Source organism: Cotesia typhae, unplaced genomic scaffold, assembly GCF_013202065.1.
Source record: "Cotesia typhae breed Kobodo isofemale line unplaced genomic scaffold, CoteBio_Ctyphae contig_119, whole genome shotgun sequence".
Taxonomy (NCBI): domain Eukaryota; kingdom Metazoa; phylum Arthropoda; class Insecta; order Hymenoptera; family Braconidae; genus Cotesia; species Cotesia typhae.
In genome coordinates, this window is record NW_027423712.1 from 525,591 (window position 1) to 543,264 (window position 17,674).

At 30.8% G+C, this 17,674-nt stretch overlaps 4 protein-coding genes across 10 annotated transcripts; 2 read left to right on the top strand and 2 right to left on the bottom strand.

The window, feature by feature from the left end:
• Positions 1–987: 987 nt before the first annotated feature.
• On the bottom strand, positions 988–4,644 carry Ubce2h (ubiquitin conjugating enzyme E2H). 2 transcript variants are annotated; one of them, XM_074246029.1, is made up of 5 exons: positions 3,889–4,644; positions 3,479–3,733; positions 2,763–2,839; positions 2,528–2,695; positions 988–2,440 (listed from the first exon to the last, which is right to left on the bottom strand). In XM_074246029.1, the coding sequence occupies exons 2-5, from the start codon at positions 3,529–3,531 to the stop codon at positions 2,175–2,177; spliced, it is 564 nt and encodes a 187-aa protein (XP_074102130.1). In that variant the 5' UTR covers positions 3,532–3,733; positions 3,889–4,644; the 3' UTR covers positions 988–2,174. The 2 variants fall into 2 exon arrangements, with proteins under 2 accessions (XP_074102130.1, XP_074102123.1); XM_074246022.1 differs by having other exon boundaries at positions 3,479–3,738.
• A 1,033-nt stretch (positions 4,645–5,677) lies between these two features.
• Gcs2alpha (glucosidase 2 subunit alpha) lies at positions 5,678–9,686 on the top strand. The gene is made up of 5 exons (XM_074245920.1): positions 5,678–5,817; positions 5,895–6,076; positions 6,499–6,588; positions 6,665–9,207; positions 9,295–9,686. The coding sequence occupies exons 2-5, from the start codon at positions 6,060–6,062 to the stop codon at positions 9,405–9,407; spliced, it is 2,763 nt and encodes a 920-aa protein (XP_074102021.1). The 5' UTR covers positions 5,678–5,817; positions 5,895–6,059; the 3' UTR covers positions 9,408–9,686.
• Positions 9,641–11,905, bottom strand: Gphr (golgi pH regulator). Its single transcript, XM_074246009.1, has 8 exons — positions 11,735–11,905; positions 11,498–11,661; positions 11,319–11,425; positions 10,617–11,027; positions 10,371–10,552; positions 10,119–10,304; positions 9,992–10,057; positions 9,641–9,903 (listed from the first exon to the last, which is right to left on the bottom strand). The coding sequence occupies exons 1-8, from the start codon at positions 11,774–11,776 to the stop codon at positions 9,700–9,702; spliced, it is 1,362 nt and encodes a 453-aa protein (XP_074102110.1). The 5' UTR covers positions 11,777–11,905; the 3' UTR covers positions 9,641–9,699.
• Positions 11,906–12,086: 181 nt separating this feature from the next.
• Positions 12,087–17,528, top strand: LOC141529432 (putative ATP-dependent RNA helicase DDX17). Of its 6 annotated transcripts, none has more exons than XM_074245952.1 (8): positions 12,087–12,248; positions 12,609–12,959; positions 13,048–13,701; positions 13,778–13,950; positions 14,012–14,071; positions 15,645–15,887; positions 15,973–16,627; positions 17,155–17,528. In XM_074245952.1, exons 1-7 carry the CDS (start codon positions 12,232–12,234, stop codon positions 16,599–16,601), a joined length of 2,127 nt encoding a protein of 708 aa, XP_074102053.1. In that variant the 5' UTR covers positions 12,087–12,231; the 3' UTR covers positions 16,602–16,627; positions 17,155–17,528. The 6 variants fall into 6 exon arrangements, with proteins under 6 accessions (XP_074102053.1, XP_074102063.1, XP_074102080.1 ...); XM_074245962.1 differs by having other exon boundaries at positions 15,973–16,176; XM_074245979.1 differs by having other exon boundaries at positions 15,973–16,152.
• Positions 17,529–17,674: the final 146 nt, after the last annotated feature.

A 17,674-nucleotide genomic window follows, 5' to 3' on the forward strand; every position in this document is an offset into this window, starting at 1 on the left:
TAATAGTCTCAATTTATCTTAATTATAAATCGAAATTTTAATTTTATTTTACAATTACTCGTTTAATTTTAAATGAGTAAATAATAATTTTTTTTTATTCATACAAATTAGGAAAAACATAAAAATAAAATTAAGTATTTATAAGCGGGGAAATGTATGCCGTCAAAAAAAATTAGTGGAATAAAAATACGTAATTTATGACGTCAAGTACCTTAGCAAAATATTTTAATGATTTCGCGCATGGTATAAATTGCAGTGGAACACGTTTCTATTTATAATATATGTTTAAACATTAATTTTTTCATTTTATGACCCAATAATATTTTAACTCATCAAATTGACTGCAAAAAATTTAAACTACAAAAATTCAAATTATAATAATATATCATTTATAAAAAAAAAAAAAAAAAAAAAATGATTTTGCATTTGTTTTTTCAAAATAAAGTACTTTGTTTTATGTCGGTATTAAATTTTGAAAATTATTCAATAAATATAAGAGTACTGGTTTATAATCATATAAAAATTACTAATATAACAATAGTTTAAATAATAAATTTATATTTTAATAATATATAAGTATTGCCTATAATTTATTAATGTTAATGTTAAAATTCGAGAGGTCTAGTGACACAAGAACACTTGCAAGTTATCCATATCAGAGGATATATATATATATATATATATATATATATATATATATATATATATATATATATATATATATATATATATATATATATATTTATTTGTTATTTTATTAATTTAATTTTTTTCTTATCAACTTCCATCAATTATCAAACCAATTTTCATATCCTAAGAGCTTAATTAAGATATATATATATATATATATATATATATATATATATATATATATATATATATATATATATATATATATATATATATATATATATATATATATATATTGTTATATAGATATTAATCTTCGCTTATTGACTCCATAATTTTAATCTCAAACTATTACACTTGTACCGTGATTACTTATTTTATTTGACCGTGAAAGAAAAAAAATAATTCGGCTGGCTGGTAGTACAATAAGTGATGCTTGACTTGTAAACGAATAATTCATCAAAGTATATCGATAACTTTAACGTTGGGGTGCGACGTATTATTATTTTATAGTTTTATCTTTATGCGAATACGATTATTTATTATTATTATTATTATTATTATTATTATTATTAATTTTTAAAAATAATAATCTGAAAATATTGTATATAATAATCTATAAAAAGATATTGTTTTATCTCATTAAACGAAAAGTGATAGATATTATTCATTAAATTGTTTCTTTTTTGTTTTCTTTTATTTCAATCTCTCATAATGGGAATTTTTATGGCGCAATTGTTTTGTTGTATCAATCGTCATTAATATACTGTGTAAATTTTGTTAGATTTTTTATTTAAAAAAAAATATATATATGTTTAAATATATACTTTAGAACATTTTTTAACGTTTAATATTTTTGAATATTGTCTAAGCAATTAAATCTAGTACTTTGATCTCGACAAGTGAATTTGCGTGAGTCACTTGCTTTACTCGTTTTTTATTATTATTTTTTATTTCAATGAGACGTTATTTGAACTATTTATAGTAAACACAATTTTTTATCACCACTAACGAAATTTTTAATGAAAAATTTAATTAAATATATTTAACATGTAGTAGATTTAATACGATCATAATGTTAATTTGCATGAATACTAATAATCTAAAAGATCTTATAATTTTTATTATCGACAAAAGAAAACAAAAATAATATTAATTGATTTATTAATGTATTGAAATTTTACTATTAGTCGCAGCGCGTTAATTTGGTTAGCTCGTTGCTAATGTAATATTCGACATAAGAAAGTAATAAAATTTAAAAACAGAATAATTATTATTGCAAATTTATAATAGCACCAAATCACGAATTGTAATCGTAGACTTGAGCGCAGCCTGTACTGTTCTTAGATTTCATTATTCTTTTACATACATACATACATGTAATTATATTACAGTGTATGTTAAGTGTAGAGTGTGCACGCGCGCGGGCGTGAAACGTGTGTACTGTATTATTAGTATTATTAATTTATACTAAATAAAAAATCAATTGAATTATTTTTTTAAGATATCTTAATTGGAAGATTAACAAGTGGTAAAGCATCTAGTTACAATTCCATATCCTGAGCTTCATCTTCACTAAAATCACTCATCGAAGATTCGCTTTCGGATGACACCCCATTACCATTACCAGCATTTTCTTGATCTCTTAATGCTTCTTCTGTTGCATACTTCCTAACATAATCAGCCACTTTCTTTTTATACTCATCAGGTTTGTGTAGGTACATTGCGGCTGCATCGCCATTCAGTGGGTCTATTGGATTAGGATATGTTAACAGTTGAGGAAGGAACGACTCGAAGATGTTCGATAGATCTATAATTTTAAATTTAAATGTCAAATAATTATAAATTTTAATTTATATAATAATTATTTAATTAATTTATTTTTATTTTTATTTACCGTAAAGAGCTGTCCATGCTTGATTAATTACGTCAAGGCAAACAGTACCCGACACTTCATCAATATTAGGATGGTAAACTTTGTTCATAAATCCAATTGATGGTGATTTAAATGGATAGTGTTCAGGTAAATGTACTCGTACTTTCCATATTCCTCCTTCATAGGGCGCTGATAAATAATAAATACAATTAATTACTTATTTAATTGATCGATTAAAATTTAATTTAATACTTACTGCCGCGAGGGCCGTAGAATTTAACGGAAAATTCATTAAGACCACCTAAAATTGTTACCTCATGCTTACTTTCAATCCTAAATATTTTATTAAGGAAGAGTCAACCAACATATTATGAACTATTTCTTTAAATGAAAAAGCTGATGATTAAGCAATGATATTTAAATAGGATAAAGACAAAGTAAATTGCCTGATCGCTGTATTAAATAAAAATCAATGACTAAAATTTAATAATGTTTGATTATCCAACAAAGTCAAATTATCGTAATTGTTACAGATAAGATCTTAGATTATGAAATAAGTATTTTCAATTATTTTATTTTTTTACAAAACAAATAAAAAATAATTTTTTTATTAAATTAAAAAGATAATTATTTGTATGGATGTTAGTGGAAAAATAGGCTCCAATACAAGTGCAGTGTAAACAAAGTGTAATAACGAGTGAGAGAGTGTCGTGAAAAGTGGGGAGGGAGAGAGAAAAAGAGAGAGTTCAAATGTTGTGTAAACGGGAGAGATAGAGCAATCAGCTGGTTAGGAGCAGCTGTTTTCCGTCATTCCTACAATGGAAATTTGAGCTATTTAATTTAAAGAGACAAATTGTTGAATTGAATGCATTAAAAAATTATGTAACTGTAGAAATGATTGGAAAAAAAAAAAAAAAAAAAAAAAAAAAAAAATGCAGCAGCAATAAAAAATATCGAATTTATAAAGGATACAATTTGATAACATCAGTGTCCATGCGTCGTTTTCCAGCACTTGGTGACGACATTTTTGTTTATTTATTTATTATATGTATCTCCCAAACGTATAATTTAATAATAGCTTTTATTGTTCTTGAATATTCAAGTCCAATGTAAACTTCAGAGAGCTTATAAATTGTTTTATTTGTTGGTCCTTGACAAAATAGATTGGCTTTTTTGAGTCTCGATCAAAAAAAATCACCAATTATTTTGTACTCGTACGTGTTTCACCTTTTCTTAATATAAAACAATAAAATATATTAATTAATATGCATTTACGTAGTAAAAATAAAACTCAACAATGAACAATTAAAAACAAAAATAATATTATCGATGAGTAGTAAATATTACGATCTAAATAAATCTATTAAGTGTTATTCATTCACCTCACATTGGCCATGTTTTTTCTTTCTCGCATCCGAGTTAGTGACAAAGAGAATAAAAAAAAAAATAAAATAACACGAGTGAGGCCTCCGACCTCGAAGTTAAAACGACAAATGTCGTATCGTATTGTCTTGGTCTGTACTATATGTGTGTGGGAGATACGACACGACGACGACGACGGCGACGACTACGATGATGATGATGATGACGGTAAAACAGATGTGCAAAATAGTGCAAAACAACAAAAATCTAAAATATTAAATTGAAATGAAACCCTGAAAAAAAATTAGTTTATCATAGTCCTGATGATAAATATTTTTTTATGCATAACTCTATTCAAAGGATTTATTTTCACTAATACTCGACACTTTCACTCGATAGTGTTACGTATAATAAAATAACAGAGCTTGGTCAGTTGGCTGGTTGATTGTAATAATTTGTACTGCACTGTTTCGCACATCCGATCTTCAACAGTTAAATGTTCATCATTCCACAACAGGCATTTGCATGACAACACTTTTTTTAAGTTTCATCATCCGACCGTCACCATAATGCTCATTTATTCATACGATAGATTGTGTCAAATAAATGTTTTAACACACACGTGACACCAATGAAACTAACAAAACTGATGCGTCAACTTTTGACGTTATTTTTTCTCTGTTCTCCCTTACAGCAGTTTGATTGTCTTTATTCTGTGCCCCAACATCAGTACATTTACCAACACAATGCCCATATCGTTGGTTTTGTGCTTCTATGTGTACTTATTGCTCGACTCTTAATGTGAATTCATCAGTTTACTTTCTAGGATAAACAACGTGAGTCTATCAGCCAATCCTCGGACATTTATACCAGTATTAAATTTAATTGATTGGTCCAAACAAATTCAACAGAAAATTACGTTACGCGCATGCGCTGATATATGGATAAGCACAATACACAATACACGCCATTTACATACAAGTAAGTATTTTTTTTTTTTTTATTTTTTATTTTTAGATTATTATTTCATTCAGATGGTTGATTAGAAACTTTTATCTCTTTTTATCACTCTCAGCTTACTATAACTCTATCGACAGTTATTACATAAACTTTATTCTTGTGAGTCTTTTCAGAGCACATGGAAATTATTAAGTCAACCATAGAGATGGTAAGTTAGGAATTTGTCTTTTTTTTAAAGATACTGAAATTAACTGACAGAAATTTTTTTAGAATTAAAAACAATTAAATTTGATGACATTAAAGTTAGCTGTCACTATTATAATTTTTTAATTTTTTTTTAATAAATAAATTTGCTCCGAAAAATGATTTCTGAAAAATTAATTGAAAAAATTTCACATTTAGAAAGTTTTAAAAATTATACGTGCAATTTTGTAAAAATACTTTTTTTGTTCTAATTTAATTCATAAAAAAAATCTAAAATTGTTGAACGTCGGTTAATTTTAATGTCATTAAAATTTTTTGAAGTAGAAATTTTTTGAAATTTATTTGTTAAAAAAATTGACAGTTGTCAGCTAACTTCAGTATTATATTTTTTACTCTTTTGATTTATTTAAAAATTTTTTTTTATTCAATTTTATCAAGGACAAATTATAAAATAATGATGATCTAAAAATAAAAATTATTCCTCAGTTTCTTGATTAAATAAATAATAAATTTTTTAGTTAATTGTAGTACTGTTTTTATTACATAAATTTATAATTGTATTAATCATATGAAAAATTTAAACAGTGTTCGTGTTTACAAACAATTTGAAATTAGTGGTGGCAGAAGAAGATAAGAAAGAGAATCGGAGAATCCAGAAGAGACACGTGTGTAAAGTTACAAGCTCCGGCGCCTCTAGCGGCTTAGACACGTCTCAGAACATGAAATAAAATAAAAAAACAAATCATGAAAAAAAATTATCTGATCTAATTCCATGCGCTTGCCGGGTTGAGTATACTATAACCTTAAGAGATTTCATAGGGAGTATCAAATGAATCATTAATTAAAATTTAATAAATTTTAGTCCACCAGCTGCGGAGAAAAAACTGCTCAACAACTAATTGAAATAATTCTACGAATTGAGATAGTAAACTTCCATTATATTTTTATACATGGAATGAGTTACGGTAATCCTACACAGTGATTGAGAGCAAGTTTTAAACAAGCATATCAAGATAAGTCAGTTAATATGGCTTCGCTTTTGGAGTAAGTTGATAATATTTTTTTATTTATAATTAATTCTAACTAATATTATTTTTTTCTTTATAAATAAATTAACATTTTGTTTAAATTTTTATTTAATATTAATTTTTTAGCTTTGGGATATTAAACTTTATTTTAATATTAGTATTATTAGTTATCAAGTAGTGACGTGTCACTACCACGCATTTAGGTCTGATATATACTTATGTTTTGTTATTTAAAAATTTTTTAAATAGCAAGTGTGTTTGCAATCACATCAAAGGGACTTAACTGGATCTGTACTTAAATATTTACAATTATTTTATTTTTTTTTATTTATTGTTATTGTTATACCTGCTTGATGTAACCGCTAATAATTATTTGTTGATAACGAATCAATAGTTTATCTATATAGTGATAAGTCATTAGTTATTTGATTATTTCAGATTAAGTATCGGCATTCTATGTGTCATTTTAGTTGTAAATGCAGTTGACAGAACCAATTTTAAAACCTGTGACCAATCGAGTTTTTGCAGGTATGTAAAATAATTATTTATTATTTTGAAACCTAAAAAATAAATGACTAAATATTTAAACATTAAATATTTTTAGACGGTGCCGTGGTGTGCAACCTGGTAATACACCTTACGAACTTTTGCCAGAGTCAATAGATAAAAATGATTCAATTTTACACGGAATATTATTCAATAAAGATACCGGAAAGCCATATATATTGCAGTTAACAGCACTTGAAGATAATACATTTAGGCTTTTCATAAATGAAAAAGAACCTTTGAAGCCTCGGTATGAGGTAGATCATGCTTTACAAGGAGCTCCCAGACACGCAAACTTGCAGTTAGTGGAGACTACAAGCGACCACGTGACCGTGAAAAGCGGCTCTAACAAAGTAATACTTTACTTTACTCCATTTAAAGTTGATCTGTACTCCGACGAGCAGCTGGTTATTTCCACAAATGCCCGAGGTCTTATGAGATTCGAGCACTTGCGTACTAAACCGTCTCCTAAGCCAGAAGACGCTGAAGCCGAAGAAGTGACTGAAGCACCGCAGTATCCAGGCGATGGTGCTGAAAACGACCCAGGAGCATGGGAAGAAAACTTCAAGTCCTTCCACGACTCAAAGCCGCGTGGACCTGAAGCTATTGCTTTAGATTTTAGTTTCCCTGACACCGAGCATGCTTACGGAATTCCTCAACACGCTGATTCATTCGCTTTGAAGACAACCAAAGGTATCGATCCCTACAGATTGTACAATTTAGACGTCTTCGAATATGAAGTCAATGAACGCATGGCTCTCTACGGAGCGATACCTGTACTGTATGCCCACGGTAAAGAACGTACGTCAGGAGTTTTCTGGCATAATGCTGCTGAAACCTGGGTCGACATTCAGTCCAGCGCTGACAGCAACGTGTTTGACAGTATTGTCAACTTGGTGCCTGGCAACACTAAAAAAGTTAGTGTAGACACTCATTTCATGTCTGAATCTGGTGTAATTGACGTATTTTTCTTATTGGGACCAAAACCACTTGACGCATTCCGTCAATATACTCTTTTAACTGGAACCACTCCATTGCCGCAAATGTTTAGTTTAGGATACCACCAATCTCGCTGGAACTACAATGATCAAGAGGACGTTGCCCAAATAGCTGAACAATTCGACGCCAATGACATTCCCATGGACGTAATGTGGCTGGACATTGAGTACACTGACAGCAAAAAATACTTCACTTGGGATCCCAATAAGTTTTCCAACCCAATGAAAATGGTTCAAGATCTGACAAACAAGCACAGAAAATTGGTCGTCATTATCGATCCGCATATCAAGCGTGACAACGGTTACTTTGTTCACAGAGACGCAGAGGACAATGGATATTATGTCAAGACCGCTGAAAACAAAGATTACGAAGGTTGGTGTTGGCCAGGATCTTCCTCATACTTGGACTTCTTCAACCCAGTAGTCAGAGATTACTTCAGACAGCAATATAACCTTGATAAATTCCACGGTACAACCAATGACGTTTACATTTGGAATGACATGAATGAACCAAGTGTTTTCAACGGTCCTGAAGTGACAATGCCAAAAGATTTGATTCATTATGGTAACTGGGAGCACCGAGATGTACATAATATTAATGGACTCATGTTCACTCTCGTTACATACGAAGCATTGTACAAGCGCTCTGGCGGTACTCTGAGACCTTTTGTTCTAACAAGATCCCACTTTGCTGGATCGCAACGTTTTGCTGCTGTCTGGACGGGTGATAATACCGCTGAGTGGCAACACTTGCGTATAAGTTACCCGATGTGCTTGTCGACAGCAGTTGCTGGAATGTCATTCTGCGGAGCTGACGTTGGTGGATTCTTCAAAAATCCAGACGCTGAATTGTTTATACGGTGGAACCAAGCTGGCGCCTGGCTACCATTCTTTCGTCAACACTCTCACATTGAAACCAAACGACGTGAGCCTTGGACATTTAATAATGAAACAACTAAAATAGTACGTGATGCGATCCGTATGAGGTACTCTTATTTGCCCCTCTGGTACACGCTATTCAGAGAGCATGAGATAAATGGCAGCCCAGTTATACGACCAATGTGGGCACATTATCCTTCAGAAGTAAAAACTTTTTCAATTGACGACCAATTGCTTGTCGGTGATTCTATTCTAGTACATCCTGTTTTCGAGCCGTCAGTTACTGAAGTTAATGTTTACTTCCCGGGTGAAGGTAAAGATGACTGGTATGACGTTGAGACTATGGAGAATTACTCAACTCCGGGTAATGTACGTATACCAGTGACTCTTCACAACATTCCGGTGTTCCAGAGAAGTGGATCTATTGTTCCACGTAAAATGAGACTACGTCGTAGCACAGTGGCTATGAAAAATGATCCCTACACTTTGTTTGTTATCGCAGACAAATCTGGCTCTGCCTCAGGAACTCTTTACATTGATGATGAGTCCAGTTTTGAATATCGTCATGGAAAATACGTTTATCTTAAATTGTCTTTCGATGGAAAGACACTTTCATCTAAGTACATCAATAAATTGGCCAGCTTCTCAACAGCCAGTTGGTTAGAACGAGTTGACATCGCTAATCCTCCTCAGGGAGTTAAATCAGCTAATCTTATTTCTGAAAGTATGTATTTAATTTTTTTTTTACTCTTAATTTTTTATGATAGTAATGATTGTTTATGTTTGTTGGTGAAAATAATTTTTGTTCTAGGTACAAGAAATGGTAGCTTGGAATTGAATTACAACTCCAATAATAATGTTTTAATAATACGTAAACCCGGTGTGAATATGGGTGAAGAGTGGTCAATTGAATTAATACGTTAAACTGTGCTAAATTAATACAAACAGTTGAATATTTAAATTCACTACTAGCGGCAATATTGCACATGTAGTTAATAATATTTTAGATAATGTAATCATAAAATGAAAACTTTAAATACCACTTTAGACTTGAAAGATAGTATAAATATTTCTATATAAAAAGAAATTTTTCGTCGTTCTATAATAATTTTTAATTTTTTTACACTGTGAATACTTTAAATACATGGATAATGTAATTAATTATAAGTATAAAAACGATTTATTAAATATATAAAATAATTATTTCTTTTTTAAATTACAACATACGTTCACTCGGAGCCTGTTTATGAGCGAGATATAAAAATACAATTGATGACAAAGCAGATAATAAAAATATTACGTCAAACCAACGGTGATAAAAATTAAATTGCAAATCTCCTAAAACTTGTGTTACTATTATTCTGTATTCAGCAGGCATGTTCATTCTCATTAAAAGTACCGATGATACAAAGTACATTCCCTGTAATTTTTAAAGTTTAATTTTAAAACAGCTGAGATTTATTATACGTACTAGTACTATAATGTAGGAGATAATTGAATAAATTTACCATTATTTGAGCAAGTATTAACACAATAATATTGGAAGATTTGCTGCTAGATATGGCGTAGAAAAACTGAAAGAAAAAAACGAGTCAATAAATAAATTTGAAAAAAATTAAATAATTTATTTGATACCTTTGTAAGTGTGAGTAATAATCCACGTATAGACGTCACAACGATACAGCCAACAAGATAAAAAGATATGTGTTGTGACCAAAATGTTACGTCAATTTCAAAACCTATCCAATGAACAGCAATTTCAATTCCGCGAGTTACTGGATCTTTTTTTCCCACTCGATCAAATATTATATTAATCGTCGACTGTAAAAAAATTATTAATTATTTTTCTGTATTATAAAATTCAAGTTAAATAATTTTTAAACTTACGATAAATATTTTCCACATGCAGTAGACTGAAAAAAAATAACCAAGAAAATTAAAATATTTTCCTTGCCAAGTAGCTGCCCATTCTAATCGCTCACGAGCATTTTGTATGTCATGTGCTTCTAGGAACAATTGTCTTGATAATTCTTCTAATCCTGAGACTTCTTGTTCGAGTTTTTTAACATCTAGATTAAAAAATAAAAATAATTATAAGTACTGAGGTCAATAGGTAATTATTTACGTTCTTACTTTCTGTATATTCCTTCATACTCGTCAAAGGGGACCACATTCCCCACAAACGTGAACGAGTTTCAGCCTTAGAAATTCCTTCACTTTTTTTCGCCAAGGCTATTCTTTTTTTCTTCGCTAAAATCATATCCATTGTCTGTAACAATCTTTTTTCAATAGCTTGTACGTCAGCATAAGAAACAGGTCTCATAAAACATGTCATTGATGAGTACGGATAATTAACAGCACCAAAACCAGATAAAAGTGCCATTACAGTAACTCCTATCACTCCTATCCGACTTACACCTTGTTCTATCGACAATAATCCTTTTTTTGGGTTTAAAATTGGAAATGGGTCGCCGATTTTCCAAAATAGGTACAAATAACACAGATAAATGAATATAGTCAATGGCCGGATTAAGTTTAGTTTTACTGTAATTTTAATTAAACAGTAATTGGTATGTTAATTTATTAATGACACTGAAGTTGATAAATATAAAAATTTTTTTAGATAGTTACAGCAATTAAATTATTATAAAAAAAAATTAAATTAAAAAGTTTCAAATGTAAAAATGAATAAAAATTACAAGTGAAAATTTTTAAAAGAATTTTTTTAATTGTAATTGATTTATTAAAAAAATTTTTTAAATTAATAGCTGACTGCTAACTTCAGTATTATATTTATTAATATATTTAATTAAAAATTATTCAGGTTATTCTTACCAAATCTGACGTTGCTTATAATGAAAAATGCTATGTAAAATGGTATTACTACAATTACCATAAAAAGTAACATGTAAAGTCCAACATTCCAGTGAAAATATCTAGAACTACGGACAGTAAAATTATAATTATTAAATATAATATTAATAAAATTATAAATAATTAAATAATAAATTTACCTAGAGTCTAAAATTCCTATTATTTCAAAAATTATCAGTTCAAACATAGTACATGACAGTGAAAATGTTGTTGAAAAAATCAATTGTACCAATCTATGATGAACTTCGTAATCACGGAATAATTTTTTAACAAAAAATACCCATCCTCCAGCGAAGAAACAAATCTAAAAAATAAATAATTATTTAAAAAACAAAAATTTGTTGAATTATAAAATACGTTTAATAAATATGAATTACCTGTGTGATAAGAATGACAAAAGTATCCTCTAGCAACCCCATTATATTAAATAATTAACAAACACTAATAACAATATTAATAGTATTTATTTATCACATTATTGTCTTTGTTTATCTTTATTTTTATTATCGGTTGGTTTGACACTTTGTGCAACGTGGTTTTACACCAACAAAATATTTTTTTTTATTATTTTATCACGATAAAAAGAAGCGCTAGTGCCCAATTGTGGATTACATGCGCAAATATACATAGAAGGACATCTATATTCACCGGACACAGCCTTCTTTATCGGCGCGAACTCTACAGGCGAAAAATGACTCCATTTTACTCGTATTTCACTCGAGCGCATTGAGCGTTCGCTCGGTTTCCTTGTAATTTGCTGAAAAATACGAGTTTTTTTTTTTTTTTTAAATAATTTTTTTTTTTTTTCCAAAATCCATAATTACTTTATAAATTAATACAACGAAATTAATATAAACTACACAAGTGCAATACAATGGGACGGTATAGGAGGTAAGTTTTGCAAAAATAAATAAATAAAAACGCAACAATGTGTTCAAAGAATCTACTGAGCGTCCGAATGCCTGTATTGTAATTTTCAGTATATTATATTGCGTCGCGTCGCAAATTTAATCAAAATAATTTACTCTAGCAAATTTAATAAAAATTTTTCTGAAAATTTTTTTTCATCAACTACTCTCAACTTGAAATAATATTTGATAAATTTTTCGGCAAATATATTTAAAGTTGTGATATGTTGTCACTACTAATTTATTAAATCACAATGCAGCATTTAATAAATATAGATTGTCTAATTAATTTTAAATGTAAGTATAAATTTTTTAATTAATAAATAATTATTTTTATAAACAGCCGCAGCAGAGACCGCGATCGACGTCGAAGATCCAGAAGTCGTTCCAGAAGTAGATCACCTCGTGACAGACGTGGTTGGGGTGGTGGCGGAGTTAGAGACCGAGGTAGCAACCGAGGAGGTCGTAATCAGCCAGGAGCGAGTCTCAGGAAGCCTCGCTGGGACCTGGGGCGTTTGGAGCCATTCAAGAAAGATTTTTACGTTCCTAGTGATACAGTATTAAATCGCGATCCACGTTATATCGAGCAATATAGAAGCGAAAAGGAGATAACCCTCCGGGGAAAATGTATACCCAATCCAGTGTTTAGCTTTGAAGAGGCCGGATTTCCGGATTATGTTATGAAAGAGATAAAGTAAGTACTAATGATACCCGGCGGTGAATAATTAACATAATTGGCTGGTTAATAAATAGCAATTAAATTTTTATCTTTTTTATTTTAGACGTCAAGGCTTCAAAGAGCCTACGTCGATCCAAGCACAAGGATGGCCGATCGCTCTGAGCGGACGTGACATGGTTGGAATAGCCTCAACTGGCTCCGGGAAAACTCTATCGTACATTTTACCAGCTATTGTGCATATCAACAGCCAGCCGAAACTTTTGCGTAAGGATGGACCGATTGCTTTGGTACTGGCTCCAACCAGAGAACTTGCTCAACAAATCCAACAGGTTGCAGATGACTTTGGTCATACGTCTGGCATTAGGAATACTTGTTTATACGGAGGAGCTCCGAAAAGTTCCCAGGCGAGAGATTTAGACAGCGGGGTAGAAATTGTCATCGCTACCCCGGGAAGACTGCTCGATTTTCTCGAGTCTGGTCGGACGAACCTGAAGAGGTGTACATATTTAGTGTTGGATGAGGCTGATCGTATGTTGGACATGGGGTTCGAACCCCAAATACGAAAAATAATTGAACAAATTAGACCTGACCGGCAGACACTCATGTGGTCTGCTACATGGCCAAAAGAGGTTAAAAATTTAGCTGAAGATTTTCTTAAGGACTACGCACAGATTAATGTTGGATCGCTGCAATTATCGGCTAATCACAATATTTTACAAATTATTGACGTTTGTCAGGACTATGAAAAAGAAGCAAAGTATGTTATATTAGATTTTTAATTAAGTTAATTGCTTGATAATTATAATTATAATTGTTTGTTTGTTTGTTGGCAGGCTGAGTACGCTGTTAAAAGAAATAATGGCTGAGAGCGAAAATAAAACGATTGTATTTATTGAAACAAAACGCAGAGTAGATGAAATAACGAGAAAAATGAAACGTGAAGGATGGCCAGCTGTATGCATTCACGGTGATAAAACTCAACAAGAACGTGATTGGGTTTTACAAGGTATAATTTTATATTGTTTATTGTAATTGAAATTTTTATTAATTTTTTATTATTTAATTAGATTTTCGATCTGGTAAGGCTCCAATTCTTGTAGCAACTGACGTAGCAGCTCGTGGACTAGGTAAGATGAAAAAATACATTTTTTTTATTAAATAATAATGCATTGATTTAATTTTCGAGTCAAAATTTTTATTAAAATAGAATACAGATAATAATATTTTATTTATAACTAAAAATATTTAATAATTTTAAAATCTATTATTAAAGTAATTAAATTTTTTTTATTTTTATTTTTAATATATAGTTATTGATAAACAGTAACTATTGATTAAATAAAAAAAAAAATGATTATTAAAATTAAGAGTAAAAAAAATATACTGTAAGATAAAAGAATATACTAACGCGGCTGGATGTTTGTTTGGATTGCAGAGGCACATTGCGCGCAGGTCCACGCCGGGTAATGCAAAGCAAACGGGGGTGCACTTTCGTCTGTTTATTCGGTAGTGCACTAGTTTGCATTGTCTGCGGTGGCTGCTGCGCGTGCCTCTATACGTCAATTGCGTGATGGGCCAGTCTGGGTCCTATCGGGCCCTCAATAAATCTGTCTACGAAACCTCGGTTCTACCGTCTGCGACGTCATATTGCATCTGGGCTAGCCGAGTTGTCTAGACTCTAGAAACATACTAGAGTTCCCCACATGTCTACTGGTCACTCGAGCTAATCGTGGCCCGCCCAACGGCGGCGGTCACCAATTCCAATCTCTCACGAGGCGATGGCATGCTAGACTCTATGGATGCCAAGGCCTCTTGTGGGTCCCATTAGCAACCGGCGGTGAGGCTGTAGCTGAAGCGAGCTCAATACAGCCAGGCCATGCCTGTACGTTGCTAACGACACTCGCCCGCTGCCTTACTTTAGTATGACAGTCCAATCAAATTATTTCATATCACAAACATTTCCTTTTTTTTTTTTTTTTTTAAATAATAATAATAATAATAATAATAATAATAACTTCATACCTATCTTCTTTTTGTTCTTTTGCCTTTTTTATTATTCATCATCAGTCTTACATCACATTAGTATCATCATACATTTTCATAATCACTATTACCATTAATTTAAATCGTTTTTCATCTAACATTACATTGAGTACCTATTTTATTTCATTTTTTTTTAATAGTTAAAAAAAAAAAGTAGAGCATTGCAGTCATAAGCTTCGGTCCTTTTATTTTTAATATTGCTGCTTGTTTTTAAAAATAAAATTTTACTTGTTGCCTAATTTTTAAATTATTAATTTAATTGCTATCGAAGCTTATTGTAAAAAATTATGTCTTATTATTAGTTATTTTTATTTGTTAATATTTAAATATAAAAAAAATATATAAAAGCTTGCTTTTATGCACGACTTGGGACTTGATTGTTTGTAAAACAAGTTTTCCATTCGTGAATAAATTAGTCCCTTGTGTATGAAAATATTTAATAATTGATAGATTTATTAATGATGTAATTTTATTGTCCGAGGGACTGTAGCTTATGGTATTATAAAAGCAAAAAAAAAATAATCAATTAAAACGTGTAAATCCTTTTTAATGTAAATAGGAAAAAAAAAAATAATACGCGTTACCCACATAATGCTGAATTTCTATAATTATAATCGATGATAATAAAAATATGCTAACTATATTTATAAATTTCAGATGTTGAAGACGTGAAGTTTGTGATAAACTTCGACTATCCATCTTGTTCAGAAGATTATGTTCATCGTATCGGTCGTACAGGCCGCCGTCAAAAAACCGGAACAGCTTATACATTTTTCACACCCAATAACTCGAATAAAGCTAATGACCTAATTCAAGTATTAAAGGAGGCTAATCAGGTTATTAACCCAAAACTATTAGAGCTTGTAGATAGCCGCGCTGGAATGTTTGGACGACAGAAAGGTAATATCTAAAAAAAAAAAAATAATTTACTTGAAATAAAATTGCATAAAAAAAAAAATTAAATAAAGAATAAAAACGACAATAGTCGGATTTAATGTAGGTGGTAGAAATCGATGGCGTGCCCGTGGTCCTCGCAGTGGAAAGGACCGAAGTTACTCGAGAAGTCGCAGCCGGAGTTTCAGTAAAGAACGGAGCAACGGACGAGGAAGAAGAAGTTACAGTCGCAGCTACTCGAGGAGCCGTAGCCCAGTGAATAATCGTTCAGGCAAGTCGTCGGCAAGTCCAACGGGTGAGGACACTTTTTCGACTCGGACTCTGTCAATAAAACCTCCTCCGCTTCATACCGCACCACCGCCTCCTCTTCCACCTCTTCCAACGACCTTACCTCCACCTACTATCTTACCACCTCTGCCTTCTGAACCGGAAGAACGGTCATCGGGAAGCACGATTCTTCACCATCATCGGCAAAGTCCGATGGTACCCCATCTACTTCGCACGGGAGCAGCGAGCCTGCCGGGGCCAACCGTAGCCTCAAGCTATCATCATCGTCTCGTTGAGGACGGATCCTCACCTAACGTAAATATTATTGCGTCGATGCCTTCGCTACCCGGTCCCGGCGGCGGCACCTTGGGGGTTACCTACCCCAATGGGATTCCGTACTATCAGCTGTCCCCGCAGCAGCCTATGCACTCCACCAATGGCTTTCACCGCTAGCGGCCGAAACTTCCGCTCTGCCGAAGGTTCGTTTAGATTTTCCCAACACGATGCATCAAATTTATTTTGACGAAATTCTTTAATTATACAACATGTCGGTATTTATTTGTTTAATTGTCGTCAGTGTGAATTTGATGGATCGTATTATCATTACGGGTATCACTTTTTAAATCACACATACCTTCGTCGATTATTTTACAGCACTTTTAAAACTACATCCTTATAATTATCAAGAAAACGCGGAATATTAATACTCGGCAGACTCGGAATTTTTTTTTATTTTATTCTATATTACTATACTTTTTATGATACTGAATTTGAAAGACATTTAACAATTTTTTAGATTTTTATAACAATTAAATTATAATAAAAAAAAAAAAAAAAAAAAAAATTCCATAAGTAGAAATTTTAAAAAATTATAAGAGAATTTTTTAAAATATTTTTTTATAAAAATTTAAAGAATTGTCAGATGTCTATTTATTTCAGTATTATTAATTTTTTTAATGATTAATTACAAACTAATGTATTAATTTAATTTTTTATTGCATTCTAGAATTCATTGGAAAGAGTTATTGGTGCAGCGAGAGGTGATCAATGTCAAAGAATCTCCACAGTAATTAACGCCAAGTTTTAATGGGCCTGAGCAAATGATATTGTGACGACATCAGCACAATTGATATTGTTTATTTTATATGATACATTGCTTTTAACTTAATTGAAATTTGATATTTTATGTATTTTATTTAAGGACAATTAACTTTTTTGTAATAATTTCATGATATTATTTTTTATTTTAATTTTCAATTTTATTTTATAAAACAAATTGTCTTTAAAAAAAAATTTATCGCATAGTTTTTAATATTTTTATTTACTTGATATATTTTTATGAAATGTATTATTTTTAATAAATTTAACTACTAATTACTATTCATTCCCGTAGTTAGATACTTATCGATAAAAAAAAATTATAATAATAATTATAACAAATTCAATAAATGTACAGTATTTAATTCAATTTTAAAAAATAAATTTTGTCAGCTGACAAAAATAATTATTTTTTTAAAAACCACTCC